Source organism: Leucopleurus acutus (genome assembly GCF_964270905.1).
Source record: "Leucopleurus acutus genome assembly, chromosome: 8".
Classification (NCBI taxonomy): Eukaryota; Metazoa; Chordata; class Mammalia; order Artiodactyla; family Delphinidae; genus Leucopleurus; species Leucopleurus acutus.
In genome coordinates, this window is record NC_139151.1 from 109240213 (window position 1) to 109266664 (window position 26452).

General features: G+C 56.6%; 1 protein-coding gene across 1 annotated transcript; it reads left to right on the forward strand.

Moving 5' to 3' along the window:
- Positions 1-284: 284 nt before the first annotated feature.
- DEAF1 (DEAF1 transcription factor) lies at positions 285-26452 on the forward strand. The gene is made up of 12 exons (XM_082844451.1): positions 285-606; positions 2773-2870; positions 4272-4401; positions 4687-4833; positions 5335-5474; positions 6358-6423; positions 9884-10010; positions 10746-10874; positions 11235-11363; positions 12970-13217; positions 19655-19744; positions 26086-26452. Exons 1-12 carry the CDS (start codon positions 318-320, stop codon positions 26188-26190), a joined length of 1698 nt encoding a protein of 565 aa, XP_082700577.1. The 5' UTR covers positions 285-317; the 3' UTR covers positions 26191-26452.

A 26452-nucleotide genomic window follows, 5' to 3' on the forward strand; every position in this document is an offset into this window, starting at 1 on the left:
CAATTCGGACCGACTCGGCTCCGCGCTTCGGACCACTTCGGCCCCCCTCGTTTCCGGACTCTAGGCCTCGGCTTGGCTCGACTCGAGCAGGCCGCTTCGTGCCGGTTCGGGCCCTGTTCGGGCGGCCCCGGCTCGGCTTGGCGGCCGGCTTCGGGCGGGCTCGGCTCAGCTCGGCTCGGTTCGGGCAGCCCTCCTCGGTCAAGCTCGGCCCGTCTCGGCCCGGCTCGGGCGGCCTGCTCGGGCGGCGCGCTTCGGGCTCCGTCCCGGCCTTCGGGCGGCCCCGGCCGGCGCCTTCGGGCGGGCTCGGCGGAGTCCGGATGGAGGACTCGGACTCGGCCGCCAAGCAGCTGGGCCTGGCCGAGGCGGCGGCGGTGGCGGCCGCGGCCGCTGTGGCGGCGGCGGCCGCGGCCGCGGCGGGAGGCGAGGCGGAGGAGCCCGTGCTCAGCAGGGACGAGGACTCGGAGGAAGACGGAGACTCGGAGGCGGAGCGCGAGACGCGGCGGGTGACGGCCGTGGCGGTGATGGCCGCCGAGCCCGGGCACATGGACATGGGCGCCGAGGCCCTGCCTGGCCCCGACGAGGCCGCCGCGGCCGCCGCCTTCGCAGGCAAGTGCCGCCCGCCCGCGGTTCCCGCGCACCTGTCCGCACCTGCCCCACACCTGCCCTGCACACCTGCCCCGCACACTCCCACACGACCTGGCGGCACCTGCTCCGCGCGCACTCCTCACACTTGTCCTCCACGCGCACCTGCCCTGCCCACGCCTGGCTGACTGGCACACCCATCCTCCCCCAGCACATGCCTCGCACCGGCCTTGTGTGCCGTGTGGTCCCTGCACACCTGCCCCATGGGAGCATCCTGGCCCTGCCCTGCCGCATACTTGCTCCCTGAACTCCTTTCCTTCCTTTCAGTGCTCTGCGCTACTTCCAGAACCTTCTCAGTACCTGCCTCTTGCCTTGCGTGTCCTCTCCTCCTCTGTCCTGGGTGCTGGTGACACAGGGGTCAGACACGGGTCCTGTCCTGGAGGAGCCCGGGGTTGGGTGCATCTGGTCACCCAGAATCCTGAGGGCCTGCTCAGGTGTGACCTTAGCCCTGGGGAGCAAGGCATCTCACTTAGTCTGGGAGGGCCCGCAGCCTTTGGGGGCAGTCCCCTCTGGCCTGTCCGTGGGGCCCCCATTTCCTCCTTTATGGATCTTCCCTTCTTCGGGCACCACCCGGGCTGCTGGCCCACGCTTTTGTTCTTGCCGCACAGAACATTCTCATTTTCAAGGTTCGTGAGCCATGCCCCAAAGCGCCCTTTAGAGGTTGTGTCTCCCCGGGGCACCGTCCCGAAGGAGGTAGAGACTTTCCTAAGCATTGTTCCCTCCCACTTGGGCTCCCGTGTGGCCGGCAGAGCCGGGCACTGGAACCCCTGGGGAGCATCCTAAGGCTCTTCTCCCCTAGGGAATTTCATGGGTTTCAGAACTGGACAGCGGCCTCCCCACCCAGTGCTCCGGTTTTTCCGGCCCTGGAGGAGCTGCGTGGGGCCTGCAGCCCGTTCTCTCACTGCCCCGGTGCCTGTGGTCTGTCCGGGATCCTCGCAAAAGGCAGGGAAAGAAGGCTTTGTGGCCCTTAAAGGGTTCCATTTTCGTTGCTAAACTCTGGTTTAAAGTTGAGATCTTGGATGGTGAAGTTTTTCTTCAGCTTTGTGTTGTTTTTGCACGGGTTTTTCTGAATGCAGAAAGGGAATGTGATGCTATTCACACGTTGGAGACACGTATTGACATCACGTGTTTCTTTCCTGCAGAGTTTTATCCTTGTGTTTTTCCAGTGTGTTAAAACTTGTTGGTTGTGAATTACCGAGGCCAGGTGATTCCCGGGTTTCTGTAACTCAGCAGGACAGGGTGCTGGCTTGAGGCTGCCTCCCGGGCTGCTGGCGAGCTCTTTAGACCTGAGCTTGTGTTCAGACCCCTCGGGCCCGGGCTCCCTGGGACACGGTGGAGGAGACAGATGGGGAGCAGGTGTTTTTAGAGCAGTTTAAGTGAGCTCGGGCTGATGGAATGTGCAGGACTCTCGGTCAGTTTGAGCACCTCCCCCAGGCCACAGGCGCTCTAGGTTTGGGACATTCCGGAAGGCAGCGCCACCCCTGGTGGCTGGGGGAGCATCAAGGGAGGGCTGTCCGGGGCAGCCCATCAGGAGTGAGCCATGGGCAGTGGGGGGAGCACGGGGGGCGGGGCGCGGCGGCGCCCCCATGTACAGACGCTGCTAGGAGGGGCCGGGCTTAGAGTTGGGGGGCGCGTGGGGTGGGCACAGGCAGGTCTGCCGCTTTTCAGGAGGAAGAGGTCCGTGGCAGGTAGGGGTGAAGGAAGGGGAGGGAGGGATAGACATGAGCCTTCCTGCACTGACCTGCAGGAGAGGGGCCAGGAGGATCCCCACCCGGAAGGGAGGGAACTCTAGGATTTTAGGGGCCTCTTTGGGATATGGTTTTAAGTAGAAGGGAGCGAGATGCCAGGGCAGAGCTGTGGCCAGCTCAGTGGGTGCGTGAGGGCAGGCGTGCCCTGTGGTCTACACTGTGCGTGGCAGGCTCTGTGGAGAGGGAGAGGTGGCCTTTTGTCCTTGGAAGGACCAGGTCATTCAGACTGGTCTAGAAACGTTGGTCGGGCGTTTCGTGTACAGCGTGAGGCCTCCCACGGTAGCTCAGGTACTTGACCTGGACCCACCGTGGGCTGCCCCCCACCCTCGCCCTGTCCCCAGTGGCCTTTGGCTGGGCCCTGAGTGAGGCTCCTGTGTTGCAGAGGTGACCACCGTGACAGTGGCCAACGTGGGCGCCTCGGCGGACAATGTCTTCACCACGTCGGTGGCGAACGCTGCCTCGCTCTCGGGCCACGTGCTGGTAAGCCGCCACGGGAGCGCTTCCGGCCCCGAGGGGGGTGGCCCGTCCCCCAGAGACCCTGAGCCTGCCCTGTGCCTACTGCCTGGGGAGGGGAGGGGAGGGGAGATCTCACGGTTTCCTTCTAGCCTGGATCACGCACCTGGGACGCTGTACACCTGAAAGCAAAGTTGTTGTTACTGAGATAGTGACAGACAGAAAAGTGTTGCTCCTGAGTATAAGGGCAGCAGGTTGGTGAAGGGCTCAGGGGTGCAGATCTAAGAGTCTTGGTTTATTTCTTCTGGTATCAGGATGCACGCAAGCTGATAGCCAGGCAGTGACGTGGTGCCTCTGGCCGGTGTCCTGCCTGACAGCAGACTCTGTCACGTTCTCGTTTTCTAGGAGGGGCTGGAGCCAGAGGGTCGGGGAGTTAGGGGCGGCCCCAAGTCAGCGGGCTCTGAGGACAAGAAGACCCAGAAACTAGTGTGATCCTTCTGGAAACTGACAAGGAGAGGGGGTCTCAAGTATCGACATGTCTCACATGCCTTCATGAGAAAAATACTTTGTGGTTCTCGAATGAACGCAAAACATTCTGTTGTTCCGGTCGAGAGCTGTACGAGTGCAGTGATTCAGATGCAGGTAGTGTAGACGCCCTTACTGAGGCGTTGACCCTGCAGGCCTGTGAGAGCAGGCCAGGTGTGTGCATGCGCACGCCGGGTGGAGGGCCCGCAATCCCACGATAAACTTCTACTCACCTCCCCTGGTTTGAAGGCCACATTTTCAGATGTAAGAAAAGGTCTTTGTCTTAGTTTTATCCTCAGCGTGAAAGCACGAGAGTGTCCCAGGCCTTGGTGTGGACGGGATGCGCCGGGGTCTCTAGTCCACTCCAGGGCTGTCTGAGTGAGGCTATGAGCGTGTGCCTGTGGGCAGTTGGGGTGGGCTTAGCGCCCGCAGGGATAAGAAAGGGGCATCTGGCTGGCCCAGAGGAGGCAGGCGCGGTCACGGCAGCATCCAGCCCCAGTGGAGAGGCATGTAAGCAGCGTGGCTTGGGAAGCCCTGTGTCTGGCTGGGCTCGGGCATGAGAAGGGGTCCTGCACTGGGCCTTGGCTGTGCTTATGAGCTTGGCCTCTCGGAAACCCTCCCTTGAGGCCTGCAACCTCAGAGGCTGCCCAGGCAGACGGGAGGGCATTTCCTGTTCCAGGAACACATTTATCCCTTAACTTGGACAAGCCATGTGAGCATTCGCTCAGAGCCATGCAGACCTAGTGTCGCCTCTTCTTGGCCTTGGCTCTGCATCTGAGAAGCATGAGGCATGGTGGGCCCCCGGTGGCGGTGTCAGCTGGAACCTCTCTGTAGGACCATGTCCCGGTGTGCAGGTGTGCGCCAGCCGCTGTCACTTGAGACTACTGGTGTTCTTTCCCCCAGTCGGGCAGGACAGCCCTTCAGATCGGGGACAGTCTGAACACCGAGAAGGCCACGCTGATCGTCGTGCACACGGACGGGAGCATCGTGGAGACCGCCGGGCTGAAGGCACCCACTGCCCCTCTCACCCCCGGTATGCCCTCCTGCTCCAGGCCTCGGGGGCAAAACGCTCTGAGAGCTGGTGGAGTTTATCCTGGGGGTGAACTTTATCTTGTGGTGAATTTCAAATTTCAAATACTAGTTAGTTTAAGTATAAAAAGTGGATTTTTTCAGGCAACAGAAGAGTTGCCCAGAGTTACAGGGGGCGATGCTGCAGAGCTGGGGGAAGAACCTGTTAGAATCAAGATGTTTTTTGTGCCTTTCTGTTATTCGGGGTGCGTTCAGGTCTCTCATTTTCATGATGCTTTCTTTGCTCAAGGCCCTCAGTCTCCTCCGACTCCTTTGGCTCCCGGCCAAGAGAAAGGTGGAACTAAGTACAACTGGGACCCATCGGTGTACGACAGTGAGCTGCCTGTGCGCTGTCGGAACATCAGTGGCACCTTGTATAAGAGCAGGCTCGGCTCAGGTGGGCGCGTGCGGGGTGGGCCCAGGTGTGCACAGAGTGGGCCCAGGTGGGCTTGCGTGGGGTGGGCCCAGGCTGCTGCTTATCGCCTTCCTTTTGCATCCCCCACTGTAAGTTGGGGCCAAGGATGGCCATAATGACGCATAAACTAGTTAAGCAAACGGGCAGGTCGAGGAATGGGGTGGCCCGTGGTAGGAGCAGGGCTGGACCATGTTCCCTAAGGTCCTGGGTCAGCTGGGTGACCCGTAGGTAGAAGGCTCTGCAAGTGGGAAGACGTCATGAGCTCCGTGTGGGATATGGTGGAGTGTGCGGTGACCGTGGACGGCAGGTCGGGGCTCAGGCATGCGGTGGGAAGCGCTGCCTGCAGATGTGGGCTCGCCGTGGGGCACTGAGGGAGCGGCTGAGAGCAGGCAGGCCCAGGACACTGAGGGGGGGTGGGCGGGAGGGGAGATGGGCCTGGCCCAGTGTCAGCGGGAACTACAGCGGGTGGCTTCGTCCTTTCAGGAGGCCGGGGGCGCTGCATTAAGCAGGGGGAGAACTGGTACAGTCCTACCGAGTTTGAAGCCATGGCAGGAAGGGCCAGCAGCAAAGACTGGAAGAGAAGCATCCGCTATGCGGGGCGGCCGCTGCAGTGCCTCATCCAGGTACCCAGGTGCCGCGCTTCCCCACCCTCCCTGCTCAGAGCCGCGAGCCGCAGGCCCGGCTCCTGGAGCATCGGCCGCAGGGCTTTCCAGGGTTCACAGGCTGGAGTCAGATGCGATTCGAGTCCCCCGCTCACTTGCTGTGTGAGTTACGTCACCTTTCCATCTGCTTCCTGATGTTCCAGATGGGATGTTGAGGGTGTTTGCTCCACACCTTGCAGTGAGGAGTGGATGAGGCAGCGTAACAGCTTCCGCTTGAGTGCGTGTGACTTTTGTTTATTTATTAACAGGAGAAAATCAAACGGAAGTTTAATAACACGTATACATGGGAGAGACTGAGGAAAACTGAGTAACTCTGCCTGTGATGTTTAATTAATTAGTTATTATTTTTTTATGGTACGCGGGCCTCTCACTGTCGTGGCCTCTCCCGTTGTGGAGCACAGGCTCCGGACGTGCAGGCTCAGCGGCCATGGCTCACGGGCCCAGCCGCCCCGCGGCATGTGGGATCTTCCTGGACCGGGGCACGAACCCGCGCCCCTGCATCGGCAGGTGGACTCCCAACCACTGTGCCACCAGGGAAGCCCTGCCCGTGACTTTTTAAAAGACACCTAACTTCTCTCTCCTTGAGCTCATCTGTGAGAGGAGAGGGCTCCTCGTTGCTGTTTCCGGTTTAGCTCTAGGAGGTTGATAGAGGAATCACGCCTACACTCCCTGGCAGGGCAGAGATAGATGCTGCCACCAGCAGAGATGTGTATGAGAGAAGGTTCTGGAAATGGTGGGATTTTACCTTCACAGGGGGATCGGGGTGAAACTGGTTGAGATCTGGGGCTGTTGACTCACTTCAGAGCCGACTTTCTCACGTGTTGCGGTACTTTTTAAATTTCAGGATGGGATCCTAAACCCTCATGCCGCCTCCTGCACCTGTGCCGCCTGCTGTGATGACATGACCCTGGTGAGTGGGCCCCTGCTCCCATCAGCTCCTCTCAGAGCTGCTTCCAGCTTAGTTTCTTCCTCAAATTCTGGGTTTTGACCATTACTCTGATGAGTGAGGCCTCAAGTGGGCCCTGGGGCTGCTCAAAGAACGTTAAGGGAAACTTTCTTAAATAACGGAAAGCTCCTATAATGTCACCGTTTTTTTTTTTTTTTATAAATCTATTCATTTATTTATTTTTGGCTGCGTTGGGTCTTTGTTGCTGCGTGCAGGCTTTCTCTAGTTGCGGCGAGCAGGGGCTACTCGTCATTGCGGCGTGCAAGCTTCTCATTGTGGTGGCCTCTCTTGTTGCGGAGCACGGGCTCTAGGTACATAGGCTTCAGTAGTTGTGGCTCATGGGCTCTAGAGTGCAGGCTCAGTAGTTGTGGTGTAGGGGCCTAGTTGCTCCGTGGCATGTGGGCTCTTCTCGGACCAGGGCTCGAACCCATGTCCCCTGCATTGGCAGGTGGATTCTTTAAGCACTGCACCACCAGGGAAATCCCTATAATGTCATCGTCTTAACCGTACTTTTTTTTGTGGTGACGACAAGTATATATGTGCTGTTTTATGTTTTTCATTTTTAATGTCACGTTATAAAAAAACTACACTGAGCTGATTTATATAGAGAACTTTTAATGTCTTTTGAAGTCTTTTTTATTCTAAATTCTTAACTTTAAATAAAAGAGATATTTGCATTCGTTTGAACGTATATTGCTCTATAGCTTTCAAAGTGTGACACTAATTTGTTATATGTGGACTACCAGTTTTGTTTCAATGTTTCTATTGTTGAGTATTATTTTTAAATGTCCTAAAATTAACTAGGAAGCTGCATAATGAGATTTCTTTTTTTATGGTTAATTAGCAGCAGCTATGGAAGAAAACTTAATTGGAGAGATGTTGTTGAGTGGGAAAACCAAATATTCTAAAATTGTCTAGTTCATGTGTAGATCACACATGAGTCTAGTAGAATGACCAGTAGAATATTTGTGTGAGAATAAGACACTTTTAAAGTTTGCTTGCGAAGATTGGTAGGTGACATTCTTGGAGATCTTCAGGGGTAAGAGGAGCAGAGTGGGGGGTCAGCCCCATCGGGAAGCATGGAGTACCTGGTACGGTTGTTTACGGTCACTCCAAACGCCGAAACCCTCAGGTGTCACCTGACGGCACATGTATGGGACATGTGTACTGAAGCTAGAAATGGCCAGCAAGAGAACTCCGAGAAGACGTGGACCTGCGGGCTGGAGGCCGCGATGCAGTGAAGACGTCCTTCTCCCCACACTGGTCTGTGGGTTTAACACGGGTCTCTTCAGAGCCCCGGCAGGATCTTGTAGACATCAACAAGTTGATTCTAAGATTCATATCAAAAGGCAGAGGAAAGGGGTAGCAACACGGTTTTGAGGACGAAGACTACAAGTGGAGGAATCACAGCACTTGACTGTCAGACTTGCTGTATTGTTTCTGCGGCCAAGACCGTGTTTGGCAGAGGGGGACCCATCGATCTAGGAGCAGACCCACCGTCCACACACGGACCTGCAGGTGTGGGAACAGTCGGACACTCACAGGCGTAGAAGTGACCCTTGACCTAAACATCACACTTTATATACACACGAATTCAAGATGGATCATACAGCCAAATGTGTCCAAAACTAAACTACAATTTGTAGAAGAAAATCTACCCTGATCTAGGGTTAGACCTTCGACATGGAACCAAAGGCACAGTCCATGAAATGAAAACTCATAGGTCAGACTTCATCAAATTGAAACATTGCGGCTTCTGCCTCAGGAGTAGTGCTGTGCAGGGCTCCAGGGACCCACTCCCCGGACAAGTAACCCTAACTGGTGAAGATGATAAAAAGCAACCACTTAAGGTCTCTGGGGATTGTCCTGGGGGCATACAACAAAAAAAGAAACACTTATCCAGGAGAATCCTGTGAGTCTGGCGTTCGCGTCAGGCCCTGCTCCCTCCCTGCATCCCTCTGGCTCAGCCCAGGGAAGCTCCATCGTCCCGGGCCCCGCTTGTCCCTAGGGTGGAGGTCCACGCAGCTGAGGCCAGCCGAGACCAAGCGGCTTGGCGAGCAGGGCTGACGGCCTGAGTGCCGTTTCTGCCCTGCTCCAGGGCAGCCCGTGGGGAGGAGGCCGGCAATGCAGGAGGGCAGCCGGCTCAGCTTCCCACCGGGAAGTGATCACCCTGAGAAGCCTCCTCAAAGGTTTGTCCTGAAAGCCACCCAGTACAGGAGCCTAACGTGACGATCTGACAGTGGAGCCGTTTGCAAAGGGTAGAGCAGTTAGGTGGCTGAGTCCAACAGCTGGTGCGGTAGCTGGGTCACTGCCGCCTGGAGGCCTTTGTCCAGGACTGCAGCCAGGAAGCCCTGGAGGGAGGGGAGTCATCTGCACAGCCACTCAGTACAGCACCTAAAATGTCCAGTTTCAGCAAAAATTGTGAGACCTGTAAAGGGCCAGGGATATGTGAACCACACAGAAGCAAAGCAGCAGACGCAGGCACTGCCCGTGGTGGGGGCAGCAGACGAGGCCTCCAAGCAGCCTCTGTGTCTTCGGGGCTGAAGGAGACACGTCAAAGCGTCGTCAGCACGGGTCTCGGTCTGCGGGGCACTTCAGGAGCGGGCGCTGACCGTCTCACAGTTGTGGAGGCAGGCAGCCCAGGTCAAGGCGCTGGTGTGGCCCTGGCGGGGCTCCTCCTGGCTTGTGGGCCCTCGCTTACTCAGATGCTCCCACAAGGGCGCTAACCCCGGCGGGCCGGGGCCCTAACCCTCAAGAGCCCGTTGCCTCCTTGCTCCAGATACGGCCACCCTGATGGCCAGGGCCTCACAGGTGGTCCTGAGGACACAGTTCAGCCTAGAAGGTGACGGCAATGTCTCAACACGTGGAGAAAATCAGTAAAGGGAGGAGCCACCGCGGAGAGCCCGGGGGAGATCCTGGGGTTGACGCGTAGGACAGAAGCTCACTTGCGGGTCCACAGCAGGTTTGAATGGGCAGCAGGAAGGGCCAGCGAGCCCACAGGGGTCTTGGCCGTGAGCTGGGAGGCTCACCTGATCTTCACGTTTTCCTGCTGTTTCTGCCCCATCGAGGTTCTCTCCTCCCGCGTGTCGGGGCCTCAGGGTCTGCGGGACGCCCCCTGCTCCCCGTGGGCCCTCTCCCTTCTCCTTCCTTGGTCCCCACTTGTTTTCTGTCTCCCGGGGATTCCTAAAAATTCGGTGTTGATATTACTCTCCTGTTGGAAGTGCTGTTAACTCACACGTTCTCTCTGAAAGTACCTTTTCTGTTATTTTAAGCCGTTTGGGGCCTAAAGGGAGCTAAGGGAGCTTTGCACGGTTCCGTCTTCTGGCCGCAGTCTGGGCATGTCTCCAGGCAGGTCGCCATTGGAGAAGAGTCCCAGGTGGCGTTTCCACGCATCTCACTTTGCCTCCCGCCCCCCCTCCCCCAGAGCGGGCCCGTCAGGCTCTTCGTCCCCTACAAGAGGCGCAAGAAGGAGAGCGAGCTGCCCGCCACACCCGTCAAGAAGGATGCCCCCAAGAACATCACCCTGCTTCCCGCCGCAGCCGCCACCACCTGTGAGTCACAGTGAAGCAGCTGTCGTCACGCGACATGCTCTTAGCGTGTCCTGCTCACGCGTGTGGCCGAGGGGTCTGGTTCAAAAGCAGGCACGGCTGCCGCTCATGGGGCTCCCTGGCCTCTTCGGTCCCGGCCTGTCCTTGGCACGGACTTCACTTCGCGCAGCCCTCAGGCCCTCTCGCCGCCCCGGGGGCAGGCGCGGCTGGGGCACGTGTAGGGAGGGCGGAGGCGGGGGAGGCGCCTGCTTCTGAAACTGGGAGGAGGCGAGTTGGGCTGAGTTGGGCTGCGGCGGTGGGAGAGGCCTGGGAGGCGCCCGGTCCGCTAGGGGCTGTCAGCAGCCTGACGGCTCCTGCAGGGGAGGCGCCCCATGTCCTTGGGGCTGGTCGGCAGGAGGAGACAGAGCCCCCAGAATGCCGGGGGCCCCGCTGTGTTTTCTCTTCAGCTTTGACAAAAATCTTTTTCTTAATTCAAGCTACAAAGTCCTTCTTACGTTCTTTTAAATTTTATCTCTTGCCTTCTGACGAGACAGTACATCCAGGTGCTCAGGACACACAGCAGGAGCTGCGTCTGCTGGGGTAGGCGTCTCTGGCCCCCCCCAGGCACCGCCCCTGCGGAGGTGGCTGTGGGCCGGCGGACGCTGCTGTGGCCCCCGTGCACCCCGCCCCGACCCCTGGGTTTTTCTGCAATGTGCCCAGTGGGCCCAGCACGCAGTGACAGCTCTCCTGCTTTTCCAGTCACCGTGACCCCCTCAGGACAGATCACTACCTCTGGCGCGCTGACCTTCGACCGGGCGTCCACCGTGGAGGCCACCGCGGTCATCTCGGAGAGTCCGGCCCAGGGCGACGTCTTTGCGGGAGCCACAGGTGAGTTGTCTCAGCGCCTGGCAACGCGGCCCCAGCGGGTCGCTGGCAGGAGCTGTGGGGACCCCCGCAGGCAGGGGCGGCGGGACCAGGGCCTGAGAAGCTGAGGCTGCTCACGGAGCCTAGACGGGCGCCGGGGGGCAGAAACGCCCCATGTGCACGTGGAATGTTCTGGTAGCCGCCTCCGGAAAGTGAAAGGGAACAGCGGAAACTGGCTTTTGTACTGTGTTTTATTTCATGCAGAACATCCCAAATACTGTCCCTCTGACAGTTCACGTCCTCCACTTCCGTGGCTCAGGAGCTGCCCTGTTGGACGTGCAGCACAGCTGGGTCTCACGCCATCATGTCCCTCTCCCCTGACAGTACAAGAAGCAGGCGTGCAGCCCCCATGCAGGGTCGGCCACCCGGAGCCCCACTACCCAGGGTATCAGGACAGCTGTCAGATCGCACCGTTTCCGGAGGCCGCGTTGCCGACATCTCATCCCAAAATAGGTCAGTGTGGAAGAGTTCTCCACGAGTGGCCGTCATGTGCAGAATCATCCTTCTGAAAGGCTTGCGAGGTGAAGTGGGTGCGGGGCGTCAGGCCTGTGTTTGTACAGCAGGTCTCACTGGAAGCTGCTGCTCATTTCTGTGTGGGGTGAGGCTGCTCGCGTAGCGGCCTTTGGCCTGCAGAGCCTGCGATTCGGCTAGGCTCTGACCAGGACACTGTGCCTGGGGTCTGTCCCGTGAGGGCGCTCGCCCAGGTGGCCTCAGGCGAGAGGGTGTGTGCGAGTCTGCGACTCGCCCCGCCTGAAGCTTAATGGGGACGTGGCCCCACGTGTGCATTTTGAGCGATTTGTCACTGACGGCACGTTTTGGACACATTGCTATGTCAGGACACTTTTTTACAGGGAGCATCGTAATCCCAGCTGGTGGACCTTTGTGTTTTTTACAGTTTCCGCCAGAGACAAGACAGCAAGATAGAAATTTGTCCCCGAGTTCTAGAAAACGCCCCTTCTCCTTCTCCTTTTCTTGTCTCACCGCTCTCTCCTCTTGCTGTGACACCCCTCCCACCCTTAAAGCTCGCCTCTGTTCTGCCTCTTCCCCACACCTTGCCTCAGACCCCGGCCCCGGGCCCGGTGAGCCTCCTGGCCGGGCTGTGGCCCTGCTGACTGCGGGGTCTGGGCAGGGCCTGGATGGGGAGTGCCCGCCCCATGCGGTCGGCCGTGCCCTGAGCAGGACTGCGAGGTCTGGGCGACCCGTCCCCCGTCTGCTTGCTTGTTTGCTTGTTTCAGCGTGGACGCGTGGCTTCCTGTTTCATTCAGGGCGTTGCAACCTGTTGCTGGGATGATTTGTATTGGGATGGTCCCTGATTTGGCTGGCAGGGGCCCCGAGAGCGGCTGCTGCGTCCTCTGTCCACCCTGTCACGCTGCCTGCTTCCTTATGTCCGGGCCCAGGGCCCTGCCCTTGCGGGGGCGGGGCACGGCCAAGGGGGCAGGCGTTGCTCGTCCGGCTCCCGTGTGTCTCCTGCAGCCTGTGTCCAGTGACCTCTAGCTGGGGGCTTCTACACCGAGGACTCGGGCGATGCTACCGTCAGGTGTTCTTCTCTGGGAGGATGTTAGACATTCAGCAGCACAGCCTGGGTGTCTCTGCCCCCAGGCCCCCTGGGACAGGAGTGGGGAGCCCTTGCGCGTCCGCGTGTGCGAGTCTCCATTTCCCGTCCAGAACAGCGTCCCTTTGAGGTTCCCTCCCGCCTCCATGACTTTCTTCTCCAGCTGAGGGGACCCTGTCTCCTACATCCCTCATCAGCCCCCCGGGGACCACAGATATCCCCGAAGGCTTTCTGTGTGAGCAGAAACGAAACCAGGAGGTTTTAGTTCTTCCGTCTGCTTTACTTTTTATGTGATGTAACAGCCCCCCGCCCCACACTGGCTCTGCACAAGCTCTATGGTCACCTCACCTGCAGCTGTTGTGTCATCCATGGACGGGTGGCTTGAAGGGGGGCCGTGGGTGTGATCTGTTCGCCACCCTACTTTCCCACGTTTGATGAGCGTGCAGAGGCACCTTGAAGCCAGGAGATGGGTTAAGTTCTTGTTGTGTTTTGCTTTCCACACGCTAGTGTTGACATCCTTGCCCGCCCTGGCGGTGCCTCCCTCCACCCCCACCAAAGCCGTGTCTCCCGCTGTGGTCAGCGGGCTGGAGATGTCGGAACAGCGGAGCTGGCTGTACCTGGAGGAGATGGTCAATTCCTTGCTCAGCACCGCGCAGCAGCTGAAGACGTTGTTTGAACAGGCCAAGCAGGCCAGCTCCTACCGAGAAGCCGCCGCGGCCCAGGCCAGAGTCCAGGCGGATGCAGAGCGGAAAGAGGTACCATTTGCGCAGCGGGTCTGGGGCTGCCACCTGCAGAGCCCGCCCACCTTCCTGGGCAGGGGGACCTGGAGGCCCATGTACAAGTGAAGCTTCTCTGATAGACAAGTGGCCACCATTACCTGTCGGGCGTTTTTGTCCCTCACACGCACCAGCCATTGTTTTTGAGTGCCCGCCTGTTGTAGATGTCACTCACCTGGTCAGGCCGTCTTCCTCCCGGGGAAACGGGTCTCGTGTGTTATCAAATCTGGAGGAGCGTCCTCTGGTGTGTCTTTGGGGCAGAGGTCGGGGCAGGTGTGTGTCTTGCGGTCACCAGCCCCTCCAGGCACCCAGCTCTGTGGCCGCATCTCAGCCCCACGGGGACTGGCTTCTCAGCCCCAGAGGAGCCGTCACAGGTATTTCGCTGCTGATGAGGTCCCCGTGGTTCGGGAAGCCTGGCGCCCAGAGCGTTTCCTGCAGCACAGGGTCCCTCAGCCGTGTGGCGCCTTTTGGGATGCAGTCTTCCAGGTGATGTGGAGCAGGTGCCCAAGCCGAGAGGAGGTGTGTCCTCACTGCCCAGGGCTCATCTGGGGCCGGAGGAGGGCGGGCCGGGCTGCTTGGTACCCAGAGCCCTCTTGGGAGTGGCTGGAGGCGGGAGGATGGACAGTGATGCGTCTTCAGTGTCACTTTGGTTTGTAGGTGAGTCGAATTGGTTTATCTCCACCAAATCCATATAAGAAAAAGAATTTCAGTTAGTACTACTTTTTATAGGTAAAGGGGAAAGAAGAGCTTTTCAGGTGCAGTTTTCCTTTTTCTTCTTTTTTTTTTTTGGCCGCGCCGCCTGGCTTGCTGGATCGTAAGTAGGGGGCTCTCATTGCCGAGAGGCAGTGGATTGAAAGCCTACGTGCGTCTTTTATGGAGTTGCCTTTACTCTGCTGCGCCCAGCCAGCCGCTCCGCATGGTCGCCTCTTCCTGCACTTCACTGACCTCCTTCATCTTCGCTTCTTTAATAACTGACCTTTGGGTCAGCTCAGGATCTGCCTCTCTTCGCTCCTTTCCTCTTGACTGGAAGCTCTGTTCCTTCCTTCACATTCCAGTCATTTTGATTGTTGGACCTTTTGGGTTATTCACGGCAGAAGCTCTGAGTTCTGTTGGATTCTCTCTCTTCCCCTGAAAAGTGCTGGACTTGGTTCTCAGAAGCAGCTGAGCTCCTGGCTGGTCTCCTGAACTCTATTGTGTGAGGGGGAGTCTGTCTCGGTTACCTCTGCCCGTCACATCTCTAGTCCTGGTCTGGGTCACGTGCGGGAATGCAGGCCCTTCTGGGGGCGGGGGGCACCAAGATCCCTGCTCAGCGCCGCCTTCTGGGCTGCTCTTTCTGTTGGCTCAGCCCCGTGCTGGCTGCATGGGGGCGGCAGGTGCCTGTGGCCATCTGTGCTGATCTCGGTCTCCCTTGGCTTCCAGCCATCTGGCAGCTCCATCTTCAGCCCTCTGCCCACCCCCCAGCCCAGGTGACTACGGCCCCTTGCTGTGACCCCACACACCTGGTGGGCAGGGGAGGCCCTGAGGCTGCCCCGCCTGCGGGGGGCCTCCCCCCCCCCCCCCCGGGATTGGCTCCACCGCCCCCCACTCCTGTCCCACCTGCCTGGGCCTTTCTCCCCGCCCCTCCCCGGGGCTCAGCCCTGCAGACTGCTCTGGGCGCCGGAAGGGCAGCTGCTCCCTCCTTTCTGGGTCTGGAGGCCGCGCGCGCGGCAGGAGTGCGGTCTTCCTGCTCAGCCGCCGGCTCTTCAAACATTTAATGTCTGCGTGCTCCATGTTTGTCAACAGTTCACTAGTCCTGTTTCTAAAATACTTGACCGTATCTGGTTCTTGCGGTTATAACCAACGTCTTAATCGCAGAATGCACTCATGTTCACACGTTTCTGATCATACACTTCAGAAAAGTCCCCAATGTGCATAACGAAAGGGCATTTTTTTCTTCGTTGAAATATGTTCACATACTGTGGAATTCACACCTTTAAGGTGCACAGTCCAGTAGTTTGTTCCCCAACTTGTACGGCCACCACCACCATCTGATCCCAGATCGTTTCCCCTCCCAAAGGAGCCGTCACTCCCCACCACCCGCAGGCCCCAGCTGCGCCAACCTGCTTTCTGTCTCTGTGGCTTTGCCAGTTCTGGATGTTTCTTGGAAACGGAGTCACACAACATGTGGCCTTTTGTGTCTGGCTTCTTCCACAGAGCAGAGTGTTTTCAGGGTCCGTCCACGTAGCCTGGGTCAGAATTTCATTCCTTTTTATGGCTAAACGTTAGCTGTCGCACCGCATGTTTTTTCACTCAGCCATTGGTGGACATTCGGGTTGTTTCTACTTCTTGGCCCTTGTGGACAGTGCCCTGAACATTTTTGCACAGCCGTTTGTGTGGACGTGTGTTGTCACTTCCGGGTGCGTACCTGGGAGCAGAGCCGCTGGGTCCCACGGTGGCTCAGGGTTCACTTTCTGAGGAGCCACCAGACTTTGCCAGGGCGGCTGCCCATCCTGCATCCACCACCGTGTGTGCCGTGTGCCTTGCCCACGGCCTCACCACCACCTGTCCCTGATGAGCACGGCGGGGGGGCGACCCTCACTTCCCCCGGGGGTGGCGAGGATGCCCTCTTGCCGAGACTCTGGGAGTGGAGGAGACCACAGGGTCCCCCCATCAGGCCGGCTGGACAGCGGGTGGGCGGGTGGCTCGGATCTGGGGTGGCGGCGACAGCACAGAAAGCCGGACCTCATCCCCGCAGGGAAGTGCAACGGGAAAGCGGTTTAACTTTCAGTTTTACGTTTTTCATTAATTTTTGTGGACCTTTCCTTCACAGAATAAAATTACAAGTAAATCAGACACATCCCTTCCCCTCTGTGAAAATTCTCCAAAGACAGGTGGCATGAAAAAGACGGAGTGAGGTGTTTCCACCTGGTCGGTCCCGAGGTTACTTTCAGGGCACCGTGTTGAGTCAGCTGCGTGCGTTTTGTCTTTCACGTAGGAATAGCCCACAGTCATGGCCACGCTCATCCCACATTTAAGGGTCCAGGAGCTGAATTCCTGTTGTGCAGAACTTCCCCCTCGACCCACCGTGGGACACGTGCTGACGTGCGTGTCCGTCGGGTCAGCCAGGAGCGTCTGCCGCAGCTGGATCGCTGAGTTCCCCACCGTGAAAGGTTGGGCTTTGCATTTCATTTGTAATTTTATGAATTTCTAAGGAAGAAATACAACGTGAAATCCTTTTATCCTTAAAATCCTGTTTGGCGGAAGGATGCTCAGCCTTTAGTGAGGGGCTTGAGCCCACTTCCCCCGCCAAGGCATCCGACACGTTCCCACACCCGGAGCTTTGAAAATGGCTGGAGCTCTTACAGGTGTGCTTGTCCTCTCTCCGGAGCTGTAGGTGTGACGTGTCCTCCAGTAGTTTTCCTGTAAGCTGATCACATGGCGGGGGGAAGCTAGGCATCCGTCCTGTCCGAGTGCCACCGGTGGGTGGACGCCAGTGTCCTTTTGTGTGTGCTGGTGTCACGAGGCTCCTCGGGTGACCTGGTTAAGTTGCTTGCAGACGTGGGTTGACCACCCTGTGCACCCTGTGTGTTTACCCTTCGTAACGGCAATGTGTCTGATCCCTGTGGCCCCGTGATGACCACAGCTCCTCGACACTGGGTTCTTGGGAACCAGACTCCTCGGAGAGCCTGTTCCCCAGGATCCTCTGGGGGCTTCAGGGGGCTCGGGGGGGCTGAGAGGCCCCGACCTCAGTCACATGTGAGTGAGGGGACGCAAAACGTGTCCCTGAAGCAGGTGGCGGCAGCGAGAAGTGGCCAGCGGGGCCCGGGGGACAGTGAGCCAGGAGGCCAGGTGGGGAGCACCGGTGGCTGTTGTGGAGAGGCTGCTGGACACCCTGACGTCGCCAGGGTGAGACGGAGCCCCCCAGCTGGGTGGTTGGGGGAGGGCTGCCCCGGAGAACTCTTCTGGAAGGTCCTGTCCACGGCAGCCTCCTTAGGGTGCTGGGGCTTGGTGGGGAGGACCGGACGAGTGAGGCCCCGGGACCCCTAGGAGGAGGCTGAGCCCTCGCTCCCTGGCTCCCTGGGAGGGCGCAGGTGCTGGCGGCCCAGGGGGGGGGAAGCAGGGCTGCCTGCTTGGACGCTGTCTGTGGAATTTCTTGAAAAGTCACATTTTAGCCCTGCTGAACTATTAAGGAGATTTTGCCAGTTTTAACCATGGGGCATTTGTGCTGTGTGTATATAGTTAGCTCAGCAGAGATTAAACAGGGCGGAAGACCAGACGCCCTTCCCGTCAAGGGCGCTGTGTCCATCCAGCACAAGCCAGCCACGTGGCTGCAGGGCGCCGGGCCGCCTGCCACGGCCCCGGCTGGGGGAGCGCGCGCACTCTGGGCCCCATCCCTGTGCTCTGGCCTCTGTTCATGCCTCCCGGCTCCTTCTCAGCCCTTCGATGATCTTCCCAACATCCTTTTCTAGAGGGAATTGTGGCCCAAAGAGTAGCAGTGGCGGGCGGTCTGGGCGGCGCCTCTGGCTGCACCGCAGACGCTGTTCTCAGCGTTGGAAGAGAGCCGGTGCCCACGGGTCAGTCCGGTGACACCTCTTCCAGGCTGCAGACATGCCTCCTGGCCGAGCCAGGGCGGGGGGAGGTCTCTGGCTTCTCTCTTCTCATCAGCCCCCGACCCCCCGTCGCGGACTCGTCTCACTCCAGGGCCCCAGGGCCCAGGCCCAGCACATGCGCATTTGGGGCAGGTCGGAGGGTTCCATCTGTGGAGTGATTGCCCCTTTTCCTCCCTTGGTCACCCGGGGTGGCGCTCCCCCTCCTGGACAGCGGTGATCTAGGAATATTTCCAGAATTCTTCTCCGTGGGGGATCTGCCTCTTGTACATTTGTTTGTGCCTTTGTTTCTATCGAGAGGGGCTCACGGCACCCGTGTTACTTGTTCTGCACATCCGGTTTGGCTTTGGCGGCTGGAGCTCTGTCGGCTCCCGCGTCCCTTAAGTGCCTCTCAGAGCACCTCCCTCCTGTCTGGTGCTGGAAGACGCTCCAGGCCCATCTTGGGGGTTCCCCACCCCAGCCCTGGAATCGGCCGTTTCTCCAGGGAGCCTGGTTCCTTTATTGGAGAACGAATGCTCTTAGGAACCAAGATCCGGGCCCTCTCGGCTGGCAGCACGGAGCCGTGTGGGTTGTAACCGGTGTGCGCAGACACAGCCCCGAGGGTCTCTGTGCCCGTCCGTCTCTGTCTGTGTGTCAGCCGGCGTGTCTGAGCCAGATCTCCTGCCCCAGGTTAGCTTGGGTTAAGAAGTAATTCCCAAGGGGATGTGTTGGGAGCCCGGGGTCGGAAATTCTTGCCGCACAAGAGCGGCTCCCGCTCCACAAGGTCTGCTCATGACACAGGCTCTTCATGCACTTAAGAGGTATTTATTGAGCGGTGGCTGTTTTCCAAGAACTGTGCTGGTGCCAGGAGCACCAACATGGCAGGTCCAGGTGAGCGGGACTCGCGGGCTCGTGGGGGACAGGGTGTGACAGGAGGCCGCTTCCCTGAGGACTTCCAAGCTGAGAGGCAGGAGGGTCCATGGGGCCTCCAGCCTCACGGGCAGCCGCACCTCTGCTCCCACTAACTGTGAGACCTTTGCTCTCCCTGGAGGAATTTCTATGTGTGGTTACAGACTTCGGTTTTTTCCTGTAAGTATTTTGTTCTTTAAAGTAGGGACAGTGGACAAGCTAACTTAGTAGTATCTCAGAGTCCCCGTAATGCGCGTGTTTCCTGAAGCGAGTGAGGGGGTAGCGGGGGCTCGGGGTGGAGCGTGTCAGTCAGCGCTGGGCAGAGAAGGGAGCTGCAATCCAGAACAGGAAGCAAGAAGCAATTTGCTGCTTTGCATGTACTCTCGGGGGTAGCGGTGGGAGGCGGTCAGCGGTGTTAGGAACGGTCGTCTGGTGTGGCTCATGGGTGTGCAAGTCACACACTCACCCGCTGGCTGGGAGCAGGGGCCTAGCCTGCAGTCAGTGCAGCCAGGTGCGCCGGACAGCGTGGGTCACGGCTGCACACACCAGCGCTAGCGGTGCCACTGGAGTCCCCCTCCCTGGCTGGTTAGAAGGAGTGGCTCCTTCGCGTCTTGTGGGGAAGACACACAGAAGACCCACCTAGTGGAGCTGCGTGGCTGGGCCGGGGGTGCCTGGGCTGTGGATGAGGGTCCGGCTGGGGGGCTGCAGGGCCTGACCGCTCAGGAGACGATCCTGACAGCTGAGAATCCTGGCCTTCCTCGGTTTGGTTTCCTGCACGTACTTGGTGGCAGTGAAATCCCTGGTATTTGGAGCAAGGTTGGTGCAGCGGTGTGATCCAGAGCCCTGCTTCCCGCTCAGCAGTGCCCACCCCGCATCTGGGCAGCGGGGGGCGGGGACGCGGGTCAGCCTGTCCCCGCGACTGACGCCTGTGTCCTCTTGCAGCAGTTCTGTGTCAACTGCGGCCGGGAGGCCCTGAGCGAGTGCACCGGCTGCCACAAGGTCAACTACTGCTCCACCTTCTGCCAGCGCAAGGTAGGCCCCCCCCCCCGTGCCACCTCCGCACTGTCCCTGGGCTCCGGCAAAGCCCCGAGGCAGCCACACAGGCCGTGGCCATGGAGGCCGCTGCTCCCCAGTGACCTTGACCGTGTCGCGGTCAGTGCTCCCCAGCCCTGGACGCCTCGTCATAAACCCGGAAAGTCAGTGCGGTTGTACGTGTAGGCGTCTGACTCTAAGAAGATTAAAGAGTGTTCTGGAGTAGCAGTTGCTAGTTCAGGTTTCTACCACTTTTCTCACCCTTACTCAGAGTGAGGGGCCAAGCTGTTGACTGGGACCTGTGGGGTTATCCTCTCCTCTTAGAAACTTTCCACGATTAAAAAAGGTAACTTGGGCTTCCCTGGTGGCGCAGTGGTTGAGAGTCCGCCTGCCGATGCAGGGGACACGGGTTCGTGCCCCAGTCCAGGAAGATTCCACGTGCCATGGAGCCGCTGGGCCCGTGAGCCATGGCCGCTGAGCCAGTGTGTCCGGAGCCTGCGCTCCGCAACGGGAGAGGCCACAACAGCGAGAGGCCCGCGTACCGCAAAAAAAAAAAAAAAAAAGGTAACTTGCCGGGTGGACAAATAGTAAAAAATCCCACCCCTGGTGCCTGTGACTTGGAGCTGCATCTGCGGACACAGCCTCTGCTGCGCAGGGGACCCTGTGCCTGGCGGCTTCCCAAAGCGCCCCATCCTCAGATGTCCTCGGGAGGGAGGTGGGCAGGAATGACCCCCAAGACTAGGGTGTGTGGGACATGGCATCTTCCTCTGCGTCTCAGGGCTTCCCGGGGGGCTGCAGGGGTCAGCACAGCGTGGAAGGTGTGTCCAGGGGCTCCCAGCTACGCTCCTGAGCCCTGGCCCGTTCCCGGGGCGGGAGACTTGGGAAAGAGACCCGCAGGTCTGCTTTCCCTGGTGTCACCTATGGCTCGTGTGCTGAGCAGAGGGCCCGCGTGCCTGCTGCGCTCGGGGACGCTGGGAGGAGCCCAGGCAGCCAGGAGGAGCCGGCGGGGTGGACGGGCTCCTGCTGGCTCGTGATCCGAGAGGGCGGCTGATCGGTGGCTCTTCCCTGACTTCGAACCATCAGAGGAAGATTCGTGGGTTCATTTCGTGATGGAGTCGTTTTAGCCAGATAGCACTTTGTCTAAATGCAAGCTGCAGTCTTGGAACCTCTCTTGGTGAATTGGGCAGGTATATTTCAGGTGTAACCTTGTTGACAGAGACTCCATTTCTTCTGTTGATTGTGTTGGGTTTGTGCTCCTGTGACTCGCTGCCCTGATAAAGGCATAGGCTTTGGTTTTATTGGGTTGGCCACAAAGTTCCTTCGGTTTTGAAGTAAAAACAAAAGACACATTTTTCATGTTTCCCAACAACTTTATTGAACGACGTATTCACCGTTTTGTTCCACTACCTTCTGCCATTTTTCAGCCAACTTCATAATTCCATCTTCCCAAAACTTTTTATCTTTTTGAGCAAAGAACTGTTCCAGGTGCCTTTTACAGTCTTCCCGAGAATTGAAATTTTTTCCATTAAGAGAATTTTGTAAAGACCAAAATCAATGGAAATCCGAAGGGGCAATGTGTGGTGAATACAGCGGATGAATCAGAACTTCCCAGCCAAGCTGTAACAGTTTTTGCCTGGTCATCAAAGAAACATGCGGTCTTGCGTTATCCTGATGGAATATGATGCGTTTCCTGTTGACTCATTCCAGACGCTTTTCGTCGAGTGCTGCTTTCAGTTGGTCTAATTGGGAGCAGTACTTGTTGGAATTAACCGTTTGGTTTTCCAGAAGGAGCTCATAATAGAGAACTCCCCTCCACTCCCACCATATACACATCACCTTCTTTGGGTGAAGACCGGCCCTTAGTGTGGTTGGTGGTGGTTCATTTCGCTGCCCCACGATCTCTTCTGTTCCACATTATTGTACAGTATCCACTTGTCATTGCCTGTCACAATTTGTTTTAAAAATGGAATGTTTCCATTACGTTTAAGTAGAGAATCGCATGCAGAAATATAGTCAAGAAGGTTTTTTTCGCTTAACTTATGTGGAACCCAGACATCAAAGCAATGAACCAGACCCAAGCTGGTGCAAATGATTTTCAGGCTTGATACGGAGATTTTGAGTATGTCGGCCTCTCCCGCGTGGGTATAACGTTGATTGTTCTCAATTATTGTTTCGATTGATAGCTTTCAACTTCAACTGGTCTACCCGACTGTGGAACATCGTCCAGCAAGAAATCGCCAGCACGAAACTTCGCAAACCACTTTTGACATGTTCGATCAGTTACAGCACCTTCTCCACGCACTGTGCAAGTCTTTTTTGGGGGGGGTTTCAGCTGCGTTTTTACCTTTCTTGAAATAGTAAAGAATAATATGCCGAAAATGTTGCTTTTTTCCTTCAATATTAAAATGGCTACACAAAAATTCACCAATTTTGATAACCTTTTTTTTTTTTTTTTTTTTTTGCGGTACGCGGGCCTCTCACTGTTGTGGCCTCTCCCGTTGCGGAGCACAGGCTCCGGACGCGCAGGCTCAGCGGCCATGGCCCACAGGCCCAGCCACTCCGCGGCATGTGGGATCCTCCCAGACCGGGGCACGACCCGTGTCCCCTGCATCGGCAGGTGGACTCTCAACCACTGCGCCACCAGAGAAGCCCTGATAACCTTTTTTTAAATGCATGGTGATATGACAGCTGTCACAATACAGTCTAACAAAATTGTTTCGAATGAAGTTAAAGACAATTAAACGCTACTAGAGCCATCTTATGGAAAAAAACAAACTCTTTGGCCAACCCAATATTTACAAAAATCAGTGTACAGTGAAGTTCAAGAACGGTTAATTTTCACGTGGGATCCATCGTGAACACTCGGTAGGACCTGAAAAAACTTAAGCTCTGGGCTCCTTGTAATAAATGGTGGTGCCGACAGTACAGCTTCTGGGCCTGCCCACTGTGCTCCCCAGAATTCTGTGTGCTCCCCAAAGACCTGGAAAGGTAGTTAATGTTACTCACCTTCTTACAAGTTGGACAAGGGCCATGGATTGTTTTGCCTTTTACGTGCAGACTATTTTCTTTGCAGATCCCACGTCAGGTGTGTGTGTGTGTGTTTTACATCTTCATCGAGGTGGAATACATACCATAAAACCCACTAATTTTAAGGGTACGATTCAGTGGGTTTTAGTAAGTTTGCATTTGGGCAAACATGACAATTTGGTTTTAGAACTTTCCATCACCCCCGAAAGCCCCCTCGGCCCACACGCCAGCCGCTGGCAACCACGAATCTCTTTCTCTGTAGATGTGCTTCTTCTGGACATTTCACGTAGCAGGAGTCGTATAACATGTGGCCTCCCGCGTCTGGCTTCCTCTGACCAGCGTGTTTTCAAGGTTCATCCACGTGGAGCCTGAGTAGCGTCCACGGTGTGGCTGGACCTCGTCTTGTCCTCCAGTCCTCAGCCAGCGGGCATCTGAGTGGTTCCCGCCATGTGACTGTCGTGAACACTCACGAGCGAGCTCCAGGGTGGAGACAGGTTTTCGTTTGTCTCGGCTACATGCGTACATGGATTTGCTGAGTCATATGGTAAACTTGCGTTTAACTTTAGTAAGAAGCTTCCCAACTTTTCCGAAGTGACTGCACCCCCTCCAGTGGCGGGTCCGCCCGTGTCCACAGCGCTGGCTCTTGCTTTCTGGTCGTAGCCCTGCTACCGGGTGTGAAGCGACGTCAGTGCGTTTAGTCTGCATCTCCCTGATGTCTAAGGGCGCCGAGCATCGTTGTGTGTGCTGATCGGGCGTTGTATATCTTTTGGGGGGAAATGTCTATTCAGATCTTTTGCCCGTTTTTAAATGGGATCGTTTCTCTTCTTATCGAGTGTGGAGATGTCTGTGTATATCCTGGATACAAGTCCTTTATCAGATACGTGATTTCCAAGTACTTTCCCCCAGTCTGTGACTTGTCTCTTTATTTCTTAATAGTGTCATTTGAAGGGCAAAAGTTTTTTTAATTTTGATGAAGTCCAGTTTACTTTAAAAAAATTTTTATTGTCTATTATTTTTTATTTTTGGCCTTGCCATAAGGCTTATGGGATCTTAGTTCCTGACCGGGGAGCAAACCCGGGCCCCCTGCAGTGGAAGCATGGAGTCCTAACCACTAGGGAAGTCCCAAGAAGTCCAGTTTATTAAAAAAACATTTTTAATGGAGATCACGCTCTTGGTGTCATCTCTCAGAACTTCTGCCTGACTCAAGGTTAGGAGAATCTCCTATTTTCCTCTAAAACATTTATAATTTTAGGTTTTTTTTTTTTTTTTTTTTTCGGCTGCATAGCATAGCTTGCAGGATCTTAGTTCACCAACCGGGGATTGAATCTCAGCCATGGCAGTGAAAGTGCCGGACCCTAACCACTGGGCCACCAGGGAACTCCCTTTAAGCTCTTACTTTTAGATTTATGACCCATCTTGAGTTAATTTTTAGGTATGGTGTGAAACACTGTGGACTTGAGCCCAGCACACATGAAGTTCTACATACTGTACAGAGTCAGGTAATCTGCATAGTCAGGTAATTTACAAACTAAAAATTTATTCTTTTGAGTCTAAAAATAACAGGTGCTGGAGAGGGTGTGGAGCAAAGGGAACCCTCTTACACTGTGGGTGGGAATGTAAATTGGTGCAGCCACTGTGGAGAGCAGTATGGAGGTTCCTTACTAAACTAAAAATAGAGTTGCCATTTGATCCAACAATCCCACTCCTGGGCATTTATCCAGAGAAAACTCTAATTCGAAAAGATACATGCACCCCAGTGCTCATAGCAGCACTGTTTACAATTGGCAAGACATGGAAGCAACCTAAATGTCCATCAACAGAGGAATGGATAAAGAAGATGTGGTTCACACATACAATGGAATACTACTCAGCCATAAAAAGGAATGAAATAATGCCATTTGCAGCAACAAGGATGGACCTAGAGATTAGCATTCTGAGTGAAGTAAGTCAGAACGAGAAAGACAAATACCATATATCACTTATATGTGGAATCTAAAATATGACACAAGTGAAATTATTTACAAAACAGAAACAGACTCACAGACATAGAGAACAGACTTGTGGTTGCCAAGAGGGAGTGGGGTGGGGAAGGGAGGGATTGGGGTTAGCAGCTGCAAACTATTATCCATAGGCTGGATAAACAAGGTCCTAATGTGTAGCATGGGGAACTACATTCAATATCCTGTGATAAACCATAATGGAAAAGAATGTGCAAAAGAAAAAATATATGTATATAACTGAGTCACTTTGCTGTACAGCAGACATTAACACAACACTGTAAATCAACTAAACTTCAATAAAAAAATTTTAAAAATTTATTCTTTTGATATACAGGCAGACCTTGTTTTATTGCACTTCTCAGATGTTGTGTTTTTACAAATTAAAGGTGTGCGGCAGCCCTGCCTTGTCAGGTGAAGGTTATCATTTTTAGGAATAGAGTGTCTTTGAATTAGGTTCGTACGGTCACACACTTAATAGACTACAGTGTAGTGTAAAAGTGATCTGTATAAGCCCCGGGAAACCTGAAATCTTGTGTGACTTGCTTTATTGCTACATTTGCTTTATTCTGGAACTGAACCCGCAATGTCTCTGAGGTACGCCTGTAATGATTTGAAATTTTATTTTTTTATTATAAAAATAAGGCAACACGTTGTAGAAAATTTGGAAGATGTAGGACAGCACGAAGATAGGCAGCTGGAGCCCTGCCCTCCGGGGCTCACTGCTGGCCTCTGTTCTTCCGAGTGTGTGTGATGTTCATTCTTGTCATGGCTCACCAAACCCTAACCTCTCCGTGCGTCGTGGGGTCCGTGTCTCCACTAACCACGTCCCGTCGGGCCCCCAGAGCGAGCCCTGCTCCAGGCCAAGTTCGGCTCCATTTCCCGCCCGTAACGGGCGATGGCAGCTCCCACCCTGATGGGGGGCGTTGCGGGGCGGGGGGGTGGACGTCCTCCCCGACCTCCCTGGGGGCCGCGGCCTCCCAGCCCCTTTGTGGACACGTGGCTGGCTCCGGCGCAGTCCTTTCACTTTTGCGATGATAAGTAATACGGCTGGGCAGCAACATCGGAGACAAGTATTCCTCTGCAGGTGTGAGTGTTTTCGTTTAGATCCCAGGGAGGAAGCAGCAGGATCAGAGCATGGACGTGTCTCAAGGGTCATCCTGGGTACTTGCCTTCGGAGCGGGTCCCTAAACAGGAGGGTGGGCGAGGCTGGGAGCCCCCTGCCCCGGAGGGCTGGCCGCTCAGCACGTGCACACCCACTCCCGGGCACAGCCTTCTCACTCTGAACCGTAACACGGAGTCTGTCCTTCCTTTCAGGACTGGAAGGACCACCAGCACATGTGTGGTCAGTCGGCAGCTGTCACCGTGCAGGGGGACGACGTCCATGTCGCCGAGGGTGTGATCGAGAAGGTCACCGTGTGAGGGCTTGCGGGGCCTCTGTGGCCAGGACGGAGCCCTGAGGACGGGGGCCGCTGAGGACGAGGAGGAAGTTGCTGGCCAGGTTACGAGCGGACGTCGCGTGACCGGCACCCGGGCAGCGCGCTCCTGCCGCCAGGCCCCGAAGCAGGCGGGCGGGCGGCCGGTGGACGTGGCCTGGGCCCTCAATGCCGCTCGCGGTGCTTTTTTTTATCCCTTGGATGGTGAGCATCCGGTCTTCCCTACGGGTGTGTCGTGTTCCGTAACA

Bases quoted from the DNA above. Each gene is read 5' to 3' on its own strand.
- DEAF1 (XM_082844451.1), top strand. From the start codon at position 318: ATGGAGGACTCGGACTCGGCCGCCAAGCAGCTGGGCCTGGCCGAGGCG. The intron at 607-2,772 runs GCAAGTGCCGCC...CCTGTGTTGCAG, and splicing joins CGCGGCCGCCGCCTTCGCAG to AGGTGACCACCGTGACAGTG. The intron at 4,834-5,334 runs GTGGGCGCGTGC...TCGTCCTTTCAG, and splicing joins TAAGAGCAGGCTCGGCTCAG to GAGGCCGGGGGCGCTGCATT.